This window comes from Cyanistes caeruleus, chromosome 10 (genome assembly GCF_971803275.1).
Source record: "Cyanistes caeruleus chromosome 10, bCyaCae1.hap1.1, whole genome shotgun sequence".
Taxonomy (NCBI): domain Eukaryota; kingdom Metazoa; phylum Chordata; class Aves; order Passeriformes; family Paridae; genus Cyanistes; species Cyanistes caeruleus.
Window position 1 is genome coordinate 5,369,861 of NC_141710.1, and position 24,523 is coordinate 5,394,383.

The window sequence follows — 24,523 nt, forward strand, 5'->3', positions numbered from 1 at the left end:
AACTGCCTTATCTACACTGAGAGGATGTAAAAATGGGAAGAAAGATGGCCCAGGCATCTGGAGGCAGGAGGGAAGGCAGCACATGAGGCTACAGCTTCATTAAAGCCCGAGCCAGTACGTGGGCTGGAGAGCAAGCCTGACCCCGAGCTCCCGGCACAACGGGATCATTTCCCCCGGCAAAGAAAACCAACTAAATAAAACATTACTGCTGTGGAGAGAGGGAATATAGATTCGCAATTCGATTTATAGAAGGGCATTAATATAATCCAGGCTACAATTTCAATTAAGGGACAGCGGCAAACTGTGAATAGTCTATGATGGCATTAGAGTCCTACAGACAGATTTACAACCTCATAATCCATTCATTTTAACTAATCCATGTTTACAGTCTCCTCATAACAGCATTATTCATATGGCAATCTTTAAGCAGCTCCCTCAGTATCAGGGATAATTTCCAGGAGCGATGCTGCAGCAGCCTTCACGCCTGTGTTTACACAGGGCACAACGGGTGATGCCACCCTGCCCTGTCACACTGAGTCCTGACAAGCTGATGCACCACAGCCGACCCTGAAACCTCACAGATTTTTCCCCTCTTCCCTTTTCCATTTAACAACCACATTTCTCAATTCATCCCCAAGCTTTCCTCCTGTGAAGAACAGCCTTGATGTAACAAAACGCAGGTTTTTGCTTTGTTTTCAAAGCAGGGTCCTCCTCACGCTGCCAACAAGTGCAGCAGAACATTCATTCCCAGGCCCACCTACTCAGCTCTGCTACACTTAAGCCAAGATCAGAACCCAAGGTTGTGCATTGTTGTTTAGCCATGGTTACCAAACCAGAAATAAAGCCTCCCCCATCCAGCCCAGTGCTCTTCCTTCTCATCCCATGCCAGGAAAGCACTGCAAAAGCCCCCCTCCCCTGTGCACAAGGAGTGGGGATTCAGTGCCCCTTCATTACCAGACACCTTTTCAGAGCAGGAGCTGTACAATCCTCCCCAACCAAGGGGGTTGCCATTGTTTGCTGTTCCCACCTGCGCTTTGCATTACAGCCCAGCCTCCAATTAAGGCCAAACAACAAGCTCTCCTCCAGCTTTAATACCAGCCCCACGGCACCTCTGTCTTCGTGGCAGGAATCCTCCGCTTCGTCCTCAAAAAACTCAGAGCCTCAAAACTCAGAACCAAAACCTGCCAACAACCACTGCCTCACTTCAAGGTTTCCTGCATTTAGGAACAGCATGAAATGCATTTTCCAAGGGTCAGACCCTGGCACTGCCTTGTGCATCCCTTGGGTTGAGCACTCCAGGTACCGAGCACTGGGAGCAGCAGGTCCCTGTGGCTGTAAGGACCCACAGTGCCAGCAGCTGCTGCCACCAATGTTTTAACAGTGACAAATACATCATTTCAATGAGATACTACTAAATAATTCACAGGGAGCTGGGGATTATGTCAATGTTGTTCTCTGTCTCCACCAAGATTTAAAGCACGTCCATCAGGAAGAGAAGGAGGAGAGCCCACATCCTGCCACAGCCCATCCTGGGAGACCACAGCCCCTGCAGCCTGGATGGCATCAGGCCCCAGAATGAACATCAACAGCCCCCTCCCCGAGCCTGGGCCAGGTCTGTGAGCTGGGGTCAACAGCCCCTCTGGGAGCTCAGCATGCCATGGGGAAAAGCCACCACCCAAAGGGACCCAAAAGGGACCCAAAGCCTGCACAGAGCCCATGCCAATGGCAATCCAGGGACAGGAGAGGTGGGTCATCAAATCGCTGTGCCTCCAGCCCCAAGAGAGATGAGAGCAGCCTCAGAGAAGGAGCTGACACCCAGCAGCCGCCAGGAGCCTCTCATCCTCTTGGGAATAGTGTGACCAGCAGGACCAGGGCAGTGACCATCCCCTGTGCTGGGCACTGCTGGGGCACCTCCAATCCTGTGTCCAGTTCTCGGCCCCTCATGACAAGAAGGAAATTGAGGGGCTGGAGTGTTTCCAGGGAAGGGAACAGAGCTGGGGAAGGGGCTGGAGCACCAGGAGAGGCTGAGGGAGCTGGGAGGGCTCAGCCTGGAGAAAAGGAGGCTCAGGGGGGACCTTGTGACTCTGCACAACTCCCTGACAGGGGGGGGCAGGCAGGGGGAAGTCAGGCTCTGCTCCCAGGGAACAAGACAAGTAGAAATGGCCTCAAGCTGTGTCAGGGGAGGTTGAGATTGGATATTAGGGAAAATCCCTTCCCAGAAAGGGTTGTCCAGCACTGTCACAGCTGCCCAGGGCAGTGGTGGAGTCCCCATTTCTGGAGGGCCATAAAAGCTGACAATAGAGCTTTTGTGGCACGTGGGAATATGGGTCAGTGGTGGCCTTGGCAGTGCTGGGTTAATGGTTGGACTTGATGGTGTGAGAGGGTTTTTCCAACCTAAAGGATTCTGTGATCCTATGATTTTAGATAAAAGACTTGGCATTTTAAATACTTTGTGAGAGATTTAATACGTGCTCCTGTAAAGCAGAAGCCTCCTCAGGAGCTCTCAGAGGAGTGAGAATTGGATGGCTGCAGGGAGGCACAGAGGGATGGAGAGATGCACACAGTGGGATGCAGGGATTGGGCTGGGGAGAGGCTTTACTCTGCTGCTCTGCAGAGTTTAAGACCACCATTCCTTACAACACAAGCTCCCCGCCTGCCTCACACAGGCTTTCAGTTACAGCAGCTGCAGGCAGCTATTTATATCCTGTCTCCATCACCTGCACATGCCCCTCCTGCATTTTTCCAGCAATTTATCTGGGCCCAGAATTTTTCCAAAGCAATTCAGTAGCAAAATACCCCAATTCAAGGGGCTCTGACATGTCTGGAGTGGATTTCATGTCTACTGCAGGTGTGGCTCAGCTTTGGTGATGGTGTGCAAAATAATTTCTTTCAAAGACTTGGCCAAGCCAGTGACACCCAAAGGAAGCCTGGCATCCTTTCCCCTCTGCTGCCACATCCTGGAGTCACCAGGGAGAGGCCCTGCTGCTGCTCCCAACCTGCCTGTCCCACTGTGGTGCCCATCTATCAGCTCACATCCCCTCCCACCCGCAGCTCCATCTCTCACTTTTTCTGCCAGGAGAATGTGAGTCAGGTTATTTTATGCTTCCATTCCTCAAAGGCTCATATTATATAAAAAAAGATGTTTTAAGTGCCTCAGGGTGTTTGGTTCCTCATTACTTCATAAAAGTGACATTAATAGCCAAGGAAGAGCACTGCCGAGTGCAATTATGGATGATGTTCCAGGTATGAAAGCTGTTTGGAGCCTGCTAATGTTTCCTAATTACAAGTCTTTTGGCACAGGGAGAGGGAAGGCACGAGCAGGGGGATGGAGAGCAGTGATGGGGCTGAACCCTTCATGAGGAAGGAGGACAGGAAGGGGAAGAAAGAGCATGGAGATGGAGACAAGCTCCATCTTCACTAAGGTGCCAGGATTGGCTTAGGGAAGGATGCTCAGCCTGGCTCAGCCAGACAGCAATGCCCTGGCACCCCACACTTAGCCCTATGGAGCACTGCTGTTCCCACTGTGACTCCTCTGGCTTCCCAAGAGCTTTTTACCCCTATAAATAGTGAGGTTAAAAGCATGGACCCCCCATGATCACATAAAGGTCAGCTGGACAAGTGGAACTTACCCCTGAAGGTGGGTTGGCGGTCCAGCCCAGCTCGGCCGTCGCCGTCCGCGTATCCATCAAAGTTTCTGAGGAAACAGAAGAAAAGGAAAGTAAACTAGTTATTCCTTAAGTTTTCCATTAGTTTCTGAGCACAGAGACATGGGAAAACACTCAGCTGCTCTCCCAGGGCATGCACCTGACCCTTGGAGAGCTCAGGAATCAACAACAGCTGCCCCAATAGACTCAAGGCAGTTTTGCTCTGGAGCAAACAGTGGGGGACAAGACTCTTTTCAAGGAGTCATGGCCTGAACCCAGCTCACACTGCCAGCCCTGACCCTTTCCTGCCCAGGAAAAGAAAATACTATCACCAACACAAAAAAAAGAAAAATTAAAAATCAAAAGATGCTATATTTCACAGAGTCACATCACTCCCTACTTTTAGACATAAAAAAACCCAACAAAATACAACAAGAATAATAGCGAGAGCAACACCATAAAGAAACAGATGGGGAAAACCCTCCAGGTTTTATTTATTTGTTTGCAGCAAGCAGACATGCAGATTAATTGCCTCAATTCCTGCATCCTGACCAAACAGGAGGAGATGTGCCGCTGGCAACTGGCAGAGCTGAGCATCCCCAATCCCTCCCCTTTCCTGCATGGTCCCAGGTACTCACAGCAGTGCCAGGAAAAGGGGTGCAACCAGAGAAATAAAGGTCAGGAAATAAAAATCAGCGCAGGAATCTGTGCTGCTGCCAGGCTGCTGTTTTTAATCTGTCCACGGCTGCTCCAGCAATCAGAGGCGGGAAACAAGGCTCCGATTAATCTTCCAACCCCTCCCTTTGCCAGCCGCTCCAGGATGCGAAGCTGGACAAGCGTGACCAGGAACTCCCCACCCCGACACCAGCGATAGCCACTCCTGAAATCCTTCCCAGGGCCCTGGGGCAGGGAGAGCAAAGCAATCCCAAGGCATGGAGTGAAAAGGAGATGGGAGCTGGCAAAGCTTCTGCACCCCAAACAGGCCCCGGGCTGCTGCGGTGGCACTGCCAGGGGTGCTCAAAGGCCACAGCCCCTGCTTTGCATGGTGCCAGCTGTTTCTGCTCACAGTGCCCTCAGAGAGGAGATGTTTCATTCCAGTTCCCCATGGGAAACAGAAGAGTGTGGTGATTTTCACACTGTCACACATCACTTTGTAGTTTTCAGTCATTTTCCATTTGGCAGAAAAAATTAAGTATTCCAGCTGCAATTCCTCTCCAGTCTTGAATCATGGAATCGAGGAACGATTTGGGTTGGAAAAGACCTTAAAGCACATCCAGTTCCACCCCCTGCCAGGGGCAGGGACATCTTCCACTATCCCAGGTTGCTCTAAGTGCCATCCAACCTGGCCTTGTACACTTCCAGGGATCCAAGGGCAGCCACAGCTTCTCTGGAAAGCTGTGCCAGGGCCTCACAGGGCCTCCTTCCCTCACAGGGAAGGATTTCATCCCAACATCCCATCTAACCCTGTCCTCTGGCATTGGGAAGCCATTCCCCCTGGTCCTGTCACTCCAGGCCCTTGTCAAAATGGGGCCAGGGGCTTGTGCTCCAGACATCTAGCAAGTTTCTACTCTCACCACCCTTCACCTTCCCACCACCTCCATGCCTTCCTTCCCTTCCAAACAGCCCAGCCCCTAATTAAACAGCCATTAATCCTTGCAACAGCCTTTCAAATGACCAGGAAGATGTGTACAGGCATAAATGGGTGTAGAGGTGGAAGTGACAGGCTATGCAAACATCTCCCAGTGCCCCCTGTCAGTGGGCTGCACTGTCAGGGATACTCTGAGAGCCTCTGAAACACTTGGTGCTCTCCTCCAAAGCAAACAGGGTGTCCCTGTACCATGCAGGGGAAACTGAGGCAGTGGAGAACAGGGAGACACGGGGACCATGGCCAGGCTGGGACCCAAGCTGACTCATCCACCCTCTGTGATAAATAAGGACAGGCTCCATTACAGGAAAGGCACTTCTTCCAAAGGTTTATTCAGAAAGGCTTTTCACTCCATCATCTCCCTTCCTGTTGCACACACTTACAGCTTCCTTCCCTGGGCTTTGACAGAGGAATGTACTTTTGATAAAGCACAGCCGCCCCGTGGGACGGCAGCACGCGAGGACCAGCTCTGCTCCGAGATGACACCAGGACCCCTTCCAAAGTCTCACCCCTTCCCTCCTCTTGAGTTCCTCCCTAAAGGTTCCACATTCTGGAAGGAAAGCAGGAAGGCACAGCAGCAATGCTGAAGAAGACCTCAAAATAGCTAAGTAAATAGAGAAATTAATTAACAATAAATGAATAAATGGAAAGGAACCGCAGAGAAGCTTTCACTTCGGATGTTTCTGGAGTCCCTAGGTAATTCTGTGGCCAAGGAGGTCACATTCAAGAAATTTCCACCACAGATGCAGAACTTGTGATGTAAAATGTGGAATATGTAAAATTTTCTTAAGAAAGGATGCTCATTAATGTTTGATCTTTGTAACTTTCAAGGCTAATCACCAAGAAAGGAGATTTAATCTGTAAAGCAGCAGCTCACAAGCTTTAAGTGATGTCCAGGTGTTGGAAAGAGAAATTCCATTTTGGTAGAACTGCCTTGTTAAGGCTTAGGGCTCCACAATGATCTCAGTCCTAGGGGAGGTTGATAATGCTTGGGAAGAAGGATGTGTGTGATGTGGCACTGAGAGTGGGCACACAGAATGTAGAGCTTAGAGGCCACAAGGACATTTAGCAGAATCCCCAAGACAAGGAAGAAACTAATAAATCCAACCCAGCAATTGTGCTGAAATCAGCTCTGATGGGTAAATGGTAATTTTGGCAGGGGCAGATCATGACCAGCGACTCACAGACCACTGACCCAAGAAACACTGACCCAAAATAAGAGGAAGACCGAGCTAATTAGCTCTAATTAGCATGAGAAACAAGATAGTCATTAACAAACAGAAGATAGAATATTAATTAATAAGACAAGATTGTAGTCAATAAATGCTAATTCTTTTGATTGCTAAAATGCATAAATAGTAAAAAGCTTTGGTAGTTGGGGTGCTTGAACACCAAGAAGAACCCAGGCTTGGGCAACTCTGAAATAAATAATCAATGTCTCTCTCAAGTGTGTAATTATTGGCTTGATGCATACTGGATCCCATATTTGTGAACAACACTTGCACTTCCATGGCTCCATGTTTCCAAAGTAATTTGCAAAGCAAAGGAATAAGAAGGATGAGATCTTGACCCCCTAGAGACCATCTCCTGTACAGATCCTGTCCTATCTCCCAAGGGCACTGCCATAGACAAGAAGATCCAGAAACTGGCAAAATGGTTAATTTGGGAGTTTTTTGTTAAATACAATAAGATGGTTAAATCCCTGCTTTGAGTTCAAATTCCTGCTGAGTTCACCCAACCCTGTGACTGCAGAGGCACTGGCATCAGAAGGACATGGCTCAGCAACTTCCTATTGACCTCTCCTATTTCCTCTTGGAGGAAATCTTGGTTTTACTTCATTTTCTGGGATGAAAAAACGACCCCGTGACCTTGGTGGAGCATTTATGGCCAGGCTGCTTGGGGCTATGGCTGCTGAGCACCCTCCTTCAACAGGAAAGGGCTCACAGATCCCAAATCCTCACAGAGAAATGGGGAACAAGAAAGAGATTCCAGCACCTACGTCTGTAAAACATCCCAAGAGGTCAGGGGACACAGGATCCACCCCCCCACCTATCCATCACTTGGGATTGGGCAAGGAGGACAGACAGGGAACGATGCTAACAAGGGGATTAGTGCAGATCAGTGCCTGAGCAGCCCTAATGAGTAGAGAAGCCACATGGACACACTGCACCTTCCCTCCCACTGCCTTGCCCTTCTGCGAGGACCAGTCCTCGTTAATTGGCACAGGGTATTAATTAAACCCCCAGGGGAACATCCTTTCCCTGTGCCTCTGACATCCAGCACAGCATCATTGACCACATCAAGTGAACCGTGTCACCTGTCAGCTGGATCAAGAAGTCCCACCATGTCAGGCTCAGTGCCCAAGACACTGCCACCCCCTCCCCTGCCCCAGGCACGCTCCTCCAGCATTTCCCTCCACACCTGCCCACCTGCACGTGGGCACAGCAGGTACCCGGAGATGCTCGGCTGTCAGGAGGGAGCTCAGCACATTCACTGGGAGAAGTCTCTGGGATCGGAGGCTGTGCTGGCCAGGCTGTGACAGCCCAACCCCTCATTAGGAATAGAGGAGCTCTGCTACCGAGAGCTGAGCTCTCTTGGAGTGAAGAATCTTCAGCTGTATACAGTAGATTTTCTTTAATGGACACATTACTTTAAACTAAGCCTTCGCCATCTGTTCCAGTCCCTAATTATCAATACAAAAACAAACGTCTTCTCACAATTACACTCGTAACAAGTAAAGATGCCAGCAATTAGAATGCACCAGCTTCCCTGTGCCGAGCAGCGCATCCATCTGGGATGGCACTCGTGTGATCCAGGCGGGGAGGACTCGCTGCTGTCCCGGGCTCCCCACACCCTCCTGGGCAAACCTGGTCAGAGATGATGCCTGCGGCAGGATAAGCTGCGCCTCAGAGGAGCGAAGGATGGGCTGGCATCCTTCCAACAGCAAGGAAAAAATAAGTTATTTGGGCGAGAATAGCCTTCATCTCACACCAGCTGATGCCGTCTTGCCAACCACTCTTCCCGCAGGATTGAAGCCTCTTCCAGAAAAACCTTTCTGAACTGCCCAAAATGAAGCGGAACTTACTTCCCGAAACTCCCAGCCTGAAACCCGTATTCCAGACCTCCCAATGGCAGGTTGTAGCCCATCATGCCAGGGGAAGGTGTCACTTTTCCCTAGAAGGGCACGGGGTCTGGCCACAGGCAGAGACACGCCCAAACTAACCCAACCTGATCACGTTTTGACGCTGTTATCTGGAAAGAAAGAGAAACAGCAACAAATTTTCTGCTCAGAGAGACCACAAAGACACTTCTCCAAGTGCATCACTCCTCAGTAACTGCCTCGGGTCCCTCTCCCGAAGCAAGGAACAGCAGCTCTCTCCCTCCTGCAAGAAGATAACGGCAGGAACCAGTCTAAGGCACTCGAAAGCAAATGCTTGGGCATATGTAGAGAGACACAGGCTTGTCTAAGACAACCAAGAGGAAAAAGATAGAAATTAAGCAAAATAAGGAGAGAGGAGGCTTGATAACAACAGATGGGGAGAGGGAGATTTGGAAAGGATGCCAGCTGCTGGAAATAAGCCCCCCAAGATACGTGGGGAGCAGGGAGGTGGGTGCTGATAGCTGAGCCTTTGGAGGGAGGGGAGATGGGAGAGCAAGTGAGTGAGGGGTGGGGCAGGGCACTCAGGGCTCAGGTCCAGGGGGCAGAGGATGCTCCACAGGTGGGATCCTCAGAGGCTCTTCCTGATGTGCCTCAGTAAGTGTCAATGGGTCCACACAAGAGCACATCCCTGGGCACGCCCAGCCCCACAGAGTGGTTTTCTGAAGGGGAACAATAGCAAGATTTCTTTTCCATAAGGAAAGCTCTATATTTTCCCCTCTATTTCACACTCATAAATGCCAAGCCTGCTTCCTACCTCTTCCTTCCCTTCCGAGAGCTTCAGCAAAATCAGCCCAAGGCAAATGCACAGCTTTGGAAGCTTCTGTCCAAGTTTGGTGACATTACCAGGGAAAGGGAATGACAGGGAAACAGAGCCAAGATGCTTTATTCTCAAGCTTAGTACTAAATAACATTAACTGCTACGGTACCACAAGCCTTGCCTTCCCGGGGCTGTCGTGACTTTAAGCCGTGTCCACGTGCAGGTGGCACCATGGCTTCCATCATCACCACTCCATACACTCGTGGTGTGCATCCAACAGAAGGAAAGTCCCACAAGCGCTGGTGGAATAATCAGAATTAAATTCTCTCTGCTACCGTAGGTTAATTTATCCTCCAGTCCACTCTGGTGTGATCTCACCTGCAGCACTGTGTCCAGCCCTGGAAGGACATGGGGCTGTTGAAGGGAGTCCAGAGGAGGCCAAGAAGACACCTAGAGGGATGAAGCAGCTCTGCTATGAGGTAAATCTGAGAGAATTGGGACTGTTCAGCCTGGAGAAGAGATGGCTCTCATGTATTGGTGTTCCAGTAGATAAAATGGCTCAAAGAGAGCTGAAGAGGAACTGTGGAAAAGGGCATGGAGTTACAGCACAAGGGGGAATGGCTTCCCACTGACAGACAGTACATTTCTGTTGGATATTGGGAAGAAATTCTTCCCTGTGAGGGTGCTGAGACCCTGGCACAGGTTGCCCAGGGAAGCTGTGGCTGCCCCATCCCTGAAAGTGTCCAAGGCCAGGCTGGATGGGGCTAGGAGCAACCTGGGATAGTGGGAGGTACCCCTGACCTTGGCAGGAGGTGGAACAATAGGAGCTTTAGGGTTCTTCCAACCCAAACCATTCTGGGATTCTGTGATTCCATGAAAGCATTCAAGCACACACCAGGAAGTTGCCTGAGTAATTCCAGGTTCCTCTTCATGACCACACTTCTAACCACAAACCCAGGGCTGCCTGTGCAAGTTTTTAATACATCCTGAAATTTAGACAAGGCTAGGAAAAAGCAGGAACACAAAATCCATACAGCTCTGCCACAGGGATTAAGGCAGTGAGCTGCTGGAGGCACATCCCACCCAAAATGTCTCTTCTGCTGCGGGACTCCCCATTTGGTTCCTGCTTGGAACTGTGAGGGGAGCACTGCCGTGCTGGAGCCAGTGGCTGCACAGCAGGAACGCTGTGGCATCTCCCAGATGGTTTAATTACAGCACTGGAGCAGCAGCAAAGGTATGAGCAGGATCAGCCTCTCCCTTCCAACAAGAGCTGCTGCTCTTCACGGCTTCCTGAGAGCACTGACTTCCCCAAGCCGCTTCCAGCATCTCTGCGCTTTCAATCAAAAATATTACAGCAACAACTAATTACGTCCCATCATTCCCAGGGCTCTCTGCCTTTAATGGTGCATTTTGCTGCTACAGAACGACGGTGGAACAGCTCTGGAAGTGCATAACGAGCTCTCCCCATCAATCTCCCGCGGGTTCGTTATGAAGGATTACCCACCAAGTAACAAACCCAGACACAGAGGGGGAGGATGCGCTAAACAACAACAAGTCAACACAAAATATCGCCTTCCTGTATTTTAAGGGTCTGTGCGAACCTCTCAGGAGAGAGGAGCAGCCAAGCCTGCTCTGCAAAGATATCCCAGCCATTGCCAGCATGAGGAGACCTGTGGTGGCCAAAATACCCCTCACTTCCAGCTGGTAAAGGAAGGAATTTCTATATATCAGGCAAGGACAAGTGTGCTCTGTCAATCTGTGATGGGATGCATTAAGCTGTGGCTGCACAGCACAGTCCTGGCCTCCTCCAGGATCCCCCGTCAGTGCCATGGATTTCAGCGCACAATGAAGATGCATCGCAGCAGGGCAGGCGATAACTTAATGAAGCTCAGATTTGGGGGTGTTTGCTCAGCAACTACAGAACAACTTTATCAATAAAGCGCTGCCTGCTGTGCCGCGGGATGAAACGCTCTAATTGCAAGTGGCAAACACTCCCCACATCAGGATACAGTCAATTGAAATATGCTGCTTGATGTGCCTGAAAGCACCCAATCAAATACCTGCTTCCGTTTTTGCAAGCATTCATACACATGCGTGGCAAGAGAAAAACCCAAACCAAAACACCAGCCAAAAAAGTTCAGGAGGTGATGCCATGTCAGGACCATATGGACCAAGTCCTGTTCACAACTCTCACTCCACCTCCAGCCCCAGCATCTTCCCTCGGTTGCCAGGCTCTGAGGGGACCTGACCCAGCGTGGGTACGTGATGTTGGGCAAGCTCAGACGAAGCCATACAATCCATTTATCATAATCCTACCGAGGAGAGAGACAGTAAATCAAAGAGACAACCTGCTTGCAAATAAATTACTGAGGGGAGGGAGAGGGGGAGAGGGATAGAAAGGAAGAGAGAGAGAACTGCAGAGGGAGAGATAAGGGAAAGGGAAGGAAATGACAGAGAATTACCCAAAAATGCACACATCACAGGAAAAAAACAAACAAAGGGGATCAAATCAAATGGAAAGATAAGAGAAAAAAAGATAGGGCTTTCAATACCTTTTGTTTTCTAAATTGCAAACCTATTTTAGAAAATTTGGAAACAAGTTTTCAACTATCAGGAACTCATTTGCTCCTGTCAGGACAGAATCAGTTGCTGATACCATACTTTTTATAATTGCACACAGGACCTGGTTACCCAAAATCCACACACACCATACACACAGGTCACCGTCCATACATCATCATTTATGGCTTGGCAACTCAAAGTCAAGCAGCAATGAGGGCTGAGAGAGCACTTTAATGAACACCCTGCCCCCCACCCAAGACAGACCCAGCCATGCCAAGGGCCCATTGGGGGCAGGCAGATGATGTGGTTGTCTTTCAGGAGAACATTTTTCCAGAACAATGTCACTATGCATTTAAATCCCCATCCCTGCTTTCTCGAGGCTGGGTTGCCAGCAAACCTCTCAGAATGCCGCAGCCTGCCCCAGAAATCACCATATGTCAGGCTTGGCATGTAACTCACTTCATCCTCCACAAGATGTGGAAGAGGAACTCAGCCAAGCAGGGATGGGCAGAGGCTCTCCCAGAAACCTTAACCTCCAAAAATCTTTGTGAGACTGCCTCAGAGAAGGTCCGGCTAAGTGGTGGAGAAGGTCTGGTTTGAAGAAAGATTACTCAGGGTGGGCAGAGCACTCATCTGGTCTTCAGCATCCATGAGATCACCCCTCAGGAGTATGAAGGCTGAAGGTCAGGAGCCTGAGGATACTCTGTCCCATGTCCATGTAGTCAAGTGGTTCCAGCACAGGCTGGGCACAGTGGCCTCACATCACTGGACTCTGGTTGTAGACCAGCTGGCTTGGACACCCATCTCACCAGCCGACAGAACAAGGAGGATCCAGAACCCCAGCCCATCATACATCCTGGGGCAGCACAGAGTCTTGAGAATAATCCAAACATTGTTGGGTAATGATGCCAACAACTTCCTATTTTCCACTACTTTTCCGTAGCTCACATCTTGGTCAACATCCAAGTGCCCACGTGGGCTGCGTGTGGTGTGCTCCAGCCAGGTTCAGTGGAAGCAAGTAAGCTCACCCACAAGGACATTCTGCCAGGAGCTCCTCTCTTGGGAAAAGGGAACTTCATCACACTATCAGAAAGCAAGGAACTCCAAAAAGAGATAAAAAATAACAAATACAAGCAGCATGTGAGATTTTGCAGACAAGGGCCATTGAAGCCTAATGAGTTCCATGGAAGTGGGCTCCTTATCAGCTGGGATTCCCTTGGAAATGAGAGCCTCTAAATACAGAACTAGTCGTCTGAGAAGATAGAGCTGCCATAAACATCAATAGCATCTGCAATTACATGTGTTAGGATGAATTACAAGGATACACAGTCTTCATGCCTGGATCCACAAGACCCATGGAATTGCAGGGTATCTCCCAACTGGGCTCCCATATGTCTTACAGGGCCACATGTTTGGCTCCAAAGCCAACTTCCAGTGCTGGAGTACAGTGGGTGCACCGAGCTTCAGTGAATTCATGTGCCAGACCTGTCCCCCCCTTTCCCCACAGCTCTCCTTCCCCACTGGATTTATTTTGCCTTACTCCAGGGTAGCACCGCCTGTGAGGAAAACTCTAAAAATCAAAACATTTATCCTGCGTTTCCCTACACGCCATCACATCTTTAGAGATTCAGAATGAGTCACTGTCTTGGACCATGTTCTCCCGGAAAGCTTCACGTTTGCTACAAAAACAGGCGTCTCATGGAGCCCTAAATCTGAAATGCCAGCCCTGCTGTCAGAGAGCCCTTGCGCCTAGAGCTGCACCTGGCACCATCCGGCTCCTATTTACTAGATCTTATTTTAAAATGTCAGAGGGATTCTGTATGAGCCACAAACATGACAGACTGCTCAGAGCAAGCACTGCCAGGGGACTCAAGCTTAGCCCAGGCACAACTGTTCCCAGCGCAGCCAAGGGCTTGGTGTTCCCCCAGTCACCAACACTTTTCACCCCACCACAGACCAGCTGTAGCCACACTGATCCTCTATTTTTTAATGCAGCTTCTGACACACACTAAAGCCTTCTGGAGGGCCAGCCAAAAATTTCATGAGTAACTAAGAACTAAAAAAAATAGCATTTCTTGTCCACCCATGCACAGGGGATCTCAGGGGGAAAAGTGGGAAAGCAGCAGGGTGAGAGTGGAATCACACAGGGATGCTCTGGCTGCGCTGGAGATGACGAGCGATCCGCAGCTGCGGGAGCACAGTCGTCAAGGGGAGGAGGTGGAAATATTGAACCTCAAACGGAGCAAGCTGCAAAAGCGTCGCTCCTGTGCCGCCCCCCAGCCCGGCGCCGGCCGTGCCGAGCGTCATCTCTCCGGCTTCTGCACCATATGGAGTCAGCTCGCGAGTGCAAACGAGGCAAAGAGCAATAAATCTGTGCCACCACAGCAGCACACGGGGCTGCCGGCAGCACAGGGAAGCCTCCGTCAGGACACGGATGGGAAGGCGGAAAGCTCTGCCTGCGTCCCTGAGAACGCCTTGGCAGAGAAGCCATCCAGTCACTGCCACCATCAGAAATGGACATGGCAAAGCCAACAGATACATTGGAAAGGGCAAAGCACCCCACCAGCAGACCCTGCTGGGTTCTTTGCTCTGGATGTTCCACATCCAAATGCTCTGGAATTCCCAAAATGCCCTGGAAACTCATCCTGGGCACTCCCAGCTTTGCCTTTTATTTTTTTTTTCTTCTCCGCTTTTAGATTTGGACAAAACAGTCAGCAGCCAGATCTGTAACTATCCTGCAACCTATCCAAAAAGCTTTCCTATCAGTCTGGGCCGTCTTTAGGAATGTACACACACAGCTGGCCTGGTGAGTGCTTGCTGAGACTTCTAAACACCCATTCAAATGATGGGCCATTGGGGCTGGGTTAAATCCTTGCCCAAATTCCCCAACAACAACCAGCAACTGTAACCACCTTGGAAGATGCTCTTCATCAACAGGGGTCATGACCCTTCGTTGTAGGCTCATGGTGCATCATCCAAATGATGCCAGAAGCAGTGGGGAACAGCTGCCTGCCTCCCCAGCTCATGCCAGCACTGAGGCAGCACCAGGGATCCCCCCCAGGCCAGGAGCCTCTTCTGTGAGAAGGGAAGAAACACGAGCACTACTCTAAGCCAACCTTAAGCCACAAGATTTTGCTCAGCGCCATTCTTAGGCTGAGTTTTTTGGGCAAGCTGCAGTGCCCAGCTGAGCTGCTGCACAGCCACAGCTCCCACGGGCCCTGGGGGTGAGGAAGGGGAGGAGGAAGAGGAGGATGCTGGCAGGAGGTGCCACTTGGCAGCCAGCCTGCCTGGCACACCCCTGCCTCCAGTCCCAGCGCCTGCGCAAGCTGGGAAAAGGCTCCAGCATGAGGACGGCCATCTGCGTGCCGGGATCCGCGCCAAGGCGGGTTCAGGGAGTATTTTTCCCCCTCCTCCTCAGGACAGGCTCCTTTCCCAAATGCTGACTTTACACACGGGTGACACTTCACCAAAAATCTTCAGCACAGTTGCAGGAGGTAACCAAGGAGAAGTCCCCCAGTCAGCCAGCCCAGTCACTGACCAAAGCCCAGGAAGTGCCTGCCATCTGCTGCAGGTGAGGGATGGTCCCGGCACAACCAGAACAGCTCCATTTCATGCAACACCAGCTCTGCTCATTTTTAAAGCATTGCTGGTTGATGATAAAGTTCCCCTGAAGCTCATCTCCATACCCACCTCTTCTCCTGATGACGGTGACCCATCCTCCCTGATTGTGGTTTCCTTGCTGAAATAAATCACTTTAAGTGCACATTGTGCTCTGGGTCTCATTACTGTTCATCATCTTCTGCGCAACGGAGCTGTCATATCCTCGCAAACTCTGTCACCTGGGCGACACAGGAGCCATTTGGGAGGGCAGGCAGGTGGGAAGAAAGCGCCCAGGGCTTGACAGGGTACCAGCTTCCCATTCCTCTCATCTGCAGCGTTTGAATAGTGGGCTTGCACCCCTCATGGCATAAAACCAAGAAGGAGCAACACGTGTCCAAGATGGAGTTAGTACACCAAGGTCCCAGACAGATGGGACCCTGCAAAAAAAACTCCTCCAGAAGTGGAAGAAACTCTCTTTCCCCAGCTTGGAGTACAAACATCTAAAGAAGGAGGAAGAGCCAGGCATGGGAGCAGCAAGGTGGTCACCAATCCTTCTCTGGGCAGCACCACACTGAAGTCCTCATCATTTGAGGATGGGTGCTCCCAGCTCCATGAGGTTGCTCCAGATTAATCCAGAAGAGAAGACTGGGTCATCCTGCACACAGTAAATTAAAAGCTCCTAGCCAAAACCCCACAAGGACCCACCAGGCAACAGCAACACAAAGGCACCAGTTTCCTGCCACATCACTTTTGAAAGGCAAACACTCAGAGAAAGGGAGTGATTAAGGCTGCTGCTAATCTTGGAGTGCTCACAAAGATGGGTCTGCTGGGCTTTTATCAACGACAGAGTGTAGGTTCTACCAGCCTCCAGTGGTCCCATGAGAGCTGGGACCAGCCTGGAATGAAAGGCCAGTTCACACAGCCAGGAAGGTGCTGCTCACCCATAGCCATGCTGCCAATGCCTGCATCGCTGTGCATCAGCACAGCTCCCTGGGGAAAGAGGCTGTTTCCCGGCCTGATGTTTGGGAGGGTGCAAAGCTTTGGGTTTCCCACCAGGTACTCAACACCTACAAAAATCCTGGAGCACGGCTGTGGAGAAGACACACTGCTGTCACACCTGCAACAACATTCACACTTGTCTAAAACTCTTCACTCATCCCATCACACCTTCACAGGAAAACACCCCTCACTGCTATGGTGACCACAGCAAGAGAAGACCCCCAGAAATATAAATAGGAGAAAAACCCCACAGATGCACAAGATCCCCAGAGATCCCCAGACACATCATCCATCACTGCCAGGAAGGATTCCCCAGGTGGTCCCTGGGGCTCTGCTCAGCTCTCCCAGCATCCCACCCCACCATCCCAAGCATCCTGCTGCAGCCTGGAGACCCCTGTGCCCCCTCCTCGCCCAGGGCACTCGCACACATGTTCACACACACCAGCACGGAGTGGGAGGGGAAGCCAGGCTGCAGGAATAACACAGGCACACAAACAAAAGAGCACAAGCCATTAATCTGGGTGAACCAGAGGAAATGAAATCATTATGTCTGCAGCTACAACATCCCGAGGAACAAATTTCCTGCCTGGATAATAAATGGATTCTTTTGTTTCACGTTGGCCCCAATCACATGACTCTCTTGGCCTATTCCTCATCCAAAACATCTTGCTGTATAAATACCCAGACGGGTTTGAATTTCAGCTGCTAAAAATATGTTTTAATTATAATAATATATAATAATAATAATAACAAAAAAAAAATAATAAAAATCTGGATCTACAGGCTCCCCTTGCCTCCTAAACAACCTCTGAAGGCTTTCCAGCAGGCAGGCAAGCAAACAAAAAGTCCCAAATTGCCAAAAACAGCTGAACAGCACAAATGAAGCCTTTAAAAAATGACTGAGGCACCTGAAAGCAGCTCCAGGTTAATACTTGCAATAAATAATCCCTGACAGAAGAAAAATGATGGGTGCATGAAGATTTGAAGCACCGATGGCCCAGAAGTGTCTCCTAAGTACCTCCCAGAAGCAGGACAGGACCAAAGACACATGGCATATCAATGACAATTCCAACCTTGGGGCTCTGCAGGTTTGCTTCTGAGCCAGGTTTTCTTCTGGTGGCTCACTAGGGCTTGGGATTTATCCATTGGATGGATGGGGGAAATGCAAGATCTGGCCTCCCCTGGCTTGGCAAGATGCTCCTCAGCTGCAGGAGTCTCCAGGGATGCAGACCTTGAAGAGAGCTGCAAGAATGACTGCTTCCAAACGTTCCTTTAATCTGCAGCTCCATCACATCACTCACTTAAAACCACTTTTGCATCTAATTGCATATTTTGCTTCTGCTTTCAGCTTCTTTTTGCTCGCCTTCCCAGCTTCACCAACACATTGCAAGCACTGCAACAAGTTTCAAAACAAGACACGGTTTTGAAGCCAAACATCAAAGCGCCTTGGTGCACGAAGTCTAAATTGTTTGGATGTTAAAGACAGACCTCCACGCAGGGGAACAAGCTCAAAAATTCCCTCCAGCTAGCAGGCAGCCATGGGCAGAAGATCAAACCAAGCCCACCATGCTCAACCACAGCTCTTACTCAGAGCTGGACTTGTTCTCCATCACCCCAAACATCCCAGCACCCAATGACTTCTCTTCAATTTCACACAAACACACACACACACACACACACACACACACAGAGAGGAAACCCCTGGTACATCACACTAGCAGAACCTCAGTTTTGTTTTCCTTTGAGGGTCATCTTTAATTCCAAATATATTTTGGATGCTGGGGAAAGCATCCAAGAACAGCTGCTGCCTCATTTCTGTCACTTATCGCCACTGTTACTTCAAGGAAGGGGAGTGGGGGGGAAAAGGAAAAAAAAAAACAGCGCTTGGAAACTAAATATTTACACACCCACACAGGCTAATCCCAGCAGATCCAAGGGTGGGAAGCCTATTTAAAAAACATCCCTAATTACTTTCCCATTTTAAAGAGAATAATCTGGCCATTAGCTCGAATGCTTTACTTAAGTAATCACTTATTTTTCAAGAGGAATAATCTGCTGGTGTGTGCACAGACAGGACAGGGGACTGAGACACCATTTTTATACCTTTTTTCAGGTACAGCTGCTGACAGCCAAGTGGCACAGAGGGGTTGAAGGAACCCAGGGCAGTCAGGAAGTCAACACATGCCACCCTTGGGAAGCCACCCCTGGAACATGGACAGAGCCACCTCATGCTCTGACACCTCGCCAGTCCCTGAATTGCACCACAAGGAAACTTTGTTGGGGAAAAAGGGGGGCTCTCAAGGCAACATGGGAAAGAAAAATGGGAACAGACCCCAAACACCTCAAAAGGCAATTGATCCCCTCACAACAACGCTCTGACAAACACCCCCATGCCTCCCAGCAGTGCCAGGAGCAGGGAAACACAGCAGGTTGATACTGCAAAATACTGATTTATCAAGAGCATCTTTCAGTCCCTTTTTGCTGATGTATTAACAAAACATTCTCTTATCAGAAAATAAAGTGGTTTCTGCTGGGAAAAAAGATGTCAGTAATCCAGACATGTGGATGTATTGAAGGATTCTCAAAGTTCCCCTTGTAACAGCAAAGCAAAGAGCAGCAATTTGCTAATTGGCAACAGCCGCTATGCTGCTCAAGGAAAGGGCTGGAAACCTGAGGATGGGCAGAAGTTTGATTATAAGACACGCACGGTGGATCATTTAGAAAGATAAAACCACGCTCGCTCTGCCGCAGCCAGCTATTAAAAATGGAGAATGTTATTTCAGGTAATAAAGAGCAGGACCTGAGGACCAGCCTGGGAATTCAAATTTACAACTTGTATCAAATTCATCTGCTGTAAAACTCCACCTAGTTTATAAGTTTCTCACCAACTTCATAAAACATGTTTTATTATTATTGTTTTCTGACTCTCCTGCCTTAATAAAATTCCTCTCCCAGCCTGTGTGGGTGTTGCATTATAAACATTTGCACTTTGATTCATTCAAGACTGCAGAAAGCTTTCAAGGTAACCTATTAGGAATACCTTAAATGGTTCAAAGACATCCCAGTTTCCCCTGAACGCCACAAAGCTTTAAAAAACAAAATAAAAACGTGCCTTGCTGCAAACCACCTCCAAAAATCTGCTGGGCTGGTGACTCAGGAGATGGGAGTGACCACGCAGGCCAGAGAGGAGGGGCCCAAAGTGGGAAAACAGAGGAGTTATCAGGGCACAGGGTAAGGTGGGCACCCACCCATCACTCCCCAAGCCCCCTCGCTAGGGAGCTGGAGAGATTTATTAACAGAAGATTATCTTGGGAATGATGTGAGTGCATCCCACTGGTAGGAGGCAGCCAGACCATTTTTGGGGATGCTGCCGATTGGTTCCCACTGGTGGGAGGCAGCTGGACTGTTTTCAGGGATGCTGCCAAGTGGCTCCCACTGGTGGGAGGCAGCCAGACCATCTTCCCACAAGTTAAAGACCCAACCATGAAAAAAGCAGGGATTTCCTCATCCCTGATGAGCCCTGGCAAGCGGAGCCCAGCAAAGAAAACAAAAAAACCAAAGCAGAGCTGGAGAGGGCTGGAAGCAGCAGCACCTCTCTCAAAACAGCTCCTTTTCCTCAGCCACAGCCCACTGAAGTTACGAGCAGCTTTCCATGGCTTTGAGCAGGCTCTGGAGCCAGGCTCTGAGCAGCCTCCCTCCCGCGGGCGCGCAGCAGCGCCGCCAGCGTGGCAAAAACCCACGCGTGGCATGAGAATAAAAGCTGAGTTTTAGAAGGACACTGACCACACTTAGCTCGTGTCCTTACAGCTCCCAGCAGCCACCTCCTCTCCTCCACCAAGTCGGCTGCAGCAGGGGTCAGGGGGCACTGCCAGCCCATGGACAGAGCTTGGCAGGGCTCGACCTGAGCTGGGTCCAAAGAAAAAGGCACTTTAATGCCTTCAATTCCTGCTTTTCTCCACTTGACTGAGCAACAGGGAGGCTACCTGGCACAATGCACATGGCTCAAGGAGCCACACATCCCTCCCCAGGAAACACAGTACAGAACTGATCCTCTTTTATTGCATTAAAGCAGAAATGACCACTTTACAGTCCATCTCTGGTCACAATAACATCATTGTACGTGACTTCACAGTGCCTCTGCTGAGAGCCTGATGGGCTCATACATCTTAGACCCCCGCCAGCAATTTCAAGTCAAGGAGCAAAGCACAGGCAGTAAAGGCCACAGATCTCCAGGAGATTCACCCACTTGTGTAGAGCTTCACTCTGGAACGCTTCAGCCAAACCCCACAAGCTAGGGAAGAGATCTGTGCTCCAAGTTCACTTGCAGCCAGGTTATGCTCATAATTTCCAGGACTAAATAAAAACCGCTTTAAAAATAATCACAGCAGAAGAGCAGGGATGAAGTGGCCACATGGTAAGGGCAAACACAGCTATGGAGCAGCCTCTTCAGCTCCATGGGTACATCATGGGACAGAAAGGTCCTGGACTAGTTAAAACCATCACAGGAAACACTTCTGACAGTACAATTGTGACAATTTTGTTACTTCCAAACACATTTGTTTCAAATGAAAAGCAAACCCAGCACCAAACGGAGCACCCCAAGAGCATCCCACTCGTGCTCTCTCCCTGCATGTTCATCCCGTTCCTTGGGCATTTGGAAATGAGAAGCTACAGAACTTTGGTGAAAACACCAAGGTCAGCCCCAGACTGTCTCCAGTGCATCAGGCTGTGTCCCTCTCAGTTCCCCCCGTTCAGAGGGCAGAGAATGCCCAGTGAACCCAGAGCAGCCCCCCACAGCCAGCCCCATTCTCCTCCAACCCCCTGAGAACAGGGTTTCCCTTTTAACTCCACTGCTGAGTTCCCAGTTTTCCTGGGGAAGATGTAATTCACACCCCTCTGCCTGTTCCACGGTGATTTAATGTCTTTTGAGCAAAATGCAATTATCCTCATATCAACAGGGCCCTAGTGAGGATGATAATGAGCCGGCTCCAACCCCGCAGCTACGGAAGTGGCTGAAGCAAGCAGAGGCCTCGAGTAATCAAAGGCCCGTCCCTGGCCACTGATTGCTGGAAAAGAAATGAGAAACCTCCATAAAACTTCAAACACTGCCATTCCCTGCTCCATCCCTCCACCCGTGGTGTGGGTTTTAGCACCAGGAGAGGAACAACCAACACCAGCTGCAGGTACCCCCAGCTTCATCACACCCGGCTGCATTTTGGGTGTCACCTGCCAGGTCACCCCACGGCAGAGAGAGAGCATGGGGACACTGGCCTGCTGATCCAAGCAGACACAGCAGCCCTGTTTGCCCAGGTTTTGGGGCTCAGGGAGAAGCAGCCCACACCCCGAGTTGAAGGTGACTTGCCCTGCCCCAGGACACACAAATAAAAGCATCCCACTTCTCCACTCTGCAAAGAAAATAAAGGGAGGGGAAGACTTGGACATGCAACAGGTCTTGGGCTTTGCAGGACTTCAGAGGCTTCCTGGGAGACAGCAGAGCCAGGAGCATGGAGCATCCAGTGGGCTAAGCTGCCCATCCTCTCATAAAAATAATATATAGTCAGGCCAAGACACCAAAACCCAGCCATGCTTGGAGCAATCCAAGGAAAATGCTTTGAATTATTAAAATTATCAAAATTATAAAAATGGTTTGAATTATCCAAAGCTTGGCTCCCAGTTGCTGCTGGAATGTGGCACAATGGGTACGTACCAGGGCACTGGAGAAGCAGGTGGGATGAGAGAAAGGCTTTTGAGGAGAAATCATCATAAAACAATCCTTTGAAGTCGTGATTAAACCCCCATCAAGGATGGCAGGAAACAGCTTGCAAGTGAAGATTTCCACAGCCTCTTACCTATTCCCACCCTCCACTTTTACTCATTGCATAACAAATTAAAGCTTCATCAGCTCCAGCCACCAGTAACCCTGACTGGATGTCTCCCAAGATAAGAAACATTTCCTTCACTAAGTAATGAGCACATACCTGGGGCATTTACTAATGCCTAATTATTTGGCCTGGATATTGCCAAATAATAAATAAATAAATAAATAAATAAATAAATAAATAAATGAAATCCTAGAATCCCAGAATGGTTTGGGTTGGGAGAGACCCACAAGATCATTTTGTCCCTGCCCTGCCTTGCCACAGACAGGGACAACATCCACTAGATCTTAGTAATAACATAAATAACCTTAATATTGTTAAAAATCATCAAGATTAACTTCATACCACTTTTTTTTTTTTTTTGTCCCCCCACCCAGAAAGACCTGGAAAGGACTCATCCTGCTTATTAAGACTGAGAAGAGAAAAAAAGCAAATTAACACTCATCAATTAACTAAAACCCATCTTAACCCTCACCTCCTCCAAACAACTGCTTGCCATGACCATCCATTGTGACATAAACGCACAGTACAGAGATGTCAACCATGGATCTGGGACTCTCCTCCTCCCAAACCAAGAGCATCCTTGGTTTAAGTTGGAATAAGTGAGGCTGAAGGACACTCATCTTCCTTGTCCAGGGCTCAGCACAAGCCCCTTCCCCTTTGAACTGCTGCCTCTGATTTTTCACTGTGGGGCTCCCAGCAGGAACTTATTAAAGCCAGACCAAAGCACGTCTTGCTTTAATAGTAATTAGGTCACCCTGGGTTGTGGGCTTAGCAGGCAAAACTATAATTATTTAGAAACATCAAGTTTAAATGCCGAAGAATCTTAATGGAGCTGAGCTAATTAACCAATTTCAACTAAGTAACTGATTAGCTTAAAAAGAAAAAAAAGATAAATCAATGATCATAGACAACAACATTTTCTTTTAACAGCCTTTCTTGCAGCAATTCTCAATTGCACAAACTGAGCCCAACAACCCCTGCTAACCAAATATTATTGTAATTAAATATTCAACAGAAAGCCTCTTCAATTATTCAAAAGACTGATAACACTTGGTTCTAATTGGGGTGGTGGGAGAGGTTTCCAGAAGCAGCGACTGCATGCACCATCCAGCTCTGGTCGATGACGCAAACCCACGGGTCGTGGCATCAGCACAGGGCACTCCTCCCGTGCCTGGAAAAAACCTGGGGGCAGACGGATGAAAACAGACCAGATGGTGCACAGGCTTTCTGGATTCCTGTTATTAGACCAAAAATTTAGGGGACTAATGGCCAGTTTCCAGGTTTCACACCGTTTTCCAGTGGTAGCTTTATTCCCCTGACAGAGGGCTGGGATGAAAAGCAGGCCCTGGTGTATCATTATAATTCACTAAGCAGCATTACCATAGGAAATTACAAATTAGCTTTTCAGCAAAGGATACGGACATATTTAGATTAGCAATAGAGAAACTACAGAACCTTCCAGCCCATTCATCAAAGCTCTTGTAGCTCCAACTTTCAGGGAAATGAAACAATAATAAATATTGAGCAGGGAAAGTTAATCTCCCCTGAACGCACTTTAATAATTCAAAAGTTGTGAGAAATAAATAAATAGAGCACAGATCCTTTTGTGCCTGCAAAACACGTGTCCTGTTATTCTCACTATTTCCCCTGATGTGACTTGGTGGGAAAATGGATGGTGACCAAAATAAAAGAGCTCCAAAACCTCAGCTGTGGCTGTGAGCAACATTTACAGGGAAGGAAGGAGCCCATCCACACTCTCCACTCATCTGGAAAGCCATGGAGCTAATTTGGGCAAGAATTTGCTCCCCCTGTCCCCAAGGAAAGGGCTGTGCTGTCTTTACCTGCTGTCTGCATCTGCTCTGCGCCCATTCCCTTCCCTGCACACTCCCAGGCAGCCTCTCAAGCTGCTCACTTCTGGAATGACTGTGGGTTTACCCCTAAAAGCTGAACAATGCAATAACCAGCTCAGGGTCCAGGGGCCACCCAAGGCCACAGCTCTCTCCTGACACTACTCTGCCATCACTCCATCCCCTTCTGCACCCTTCTGATCCCACACTACCCAGGGACGCCTGTAAGCAACACTCACTCCAACCTCCTACCATTCCAGCTGAGGAGATGCCTTCCCAAATTGCCACCCAGCCAACATCCAACCTTAATATTTGCCTTGGCCAAGTACTGATGTGTGCAACCCTTGAGAGCTCTGTTTGCAGCAGAACAAGGTCAAATTGAAATGCGCTTTCAAATCTTAATGAATATTTGGGGGAAGCGTTCCCT

At 49.3% G+C, this 24,523-nt stretch overlaps 1 protein-coding gene across 2 annotated transcripts in view; it reads right to left on the reverse strand.

Moving 5' to 3' along the window:
* The window catches only part of EPHB1 (EPH receptor B1), a 68,857-nt gene that overhangs the window by 39,259 nt on the left and 5,075 nt on the right, over window positions 1-24,523 (reverse strand). For both annotated transcript variants that reach the window (XM_086844368.1, XM_086844367.1), the window contains exon 2: window positions 3,630-3,694. In XM_086844368.1, the coding sequence (XP_086700494.1) occupies window positions 3,630-3,686 (57 nt within the window). In that variant the 5' untranslated portion in view covers window positions 3,687-3,694. The remainder of the gene's footprint in view (window positions 1-3,629; window positions 3,695-24,523) is intronic.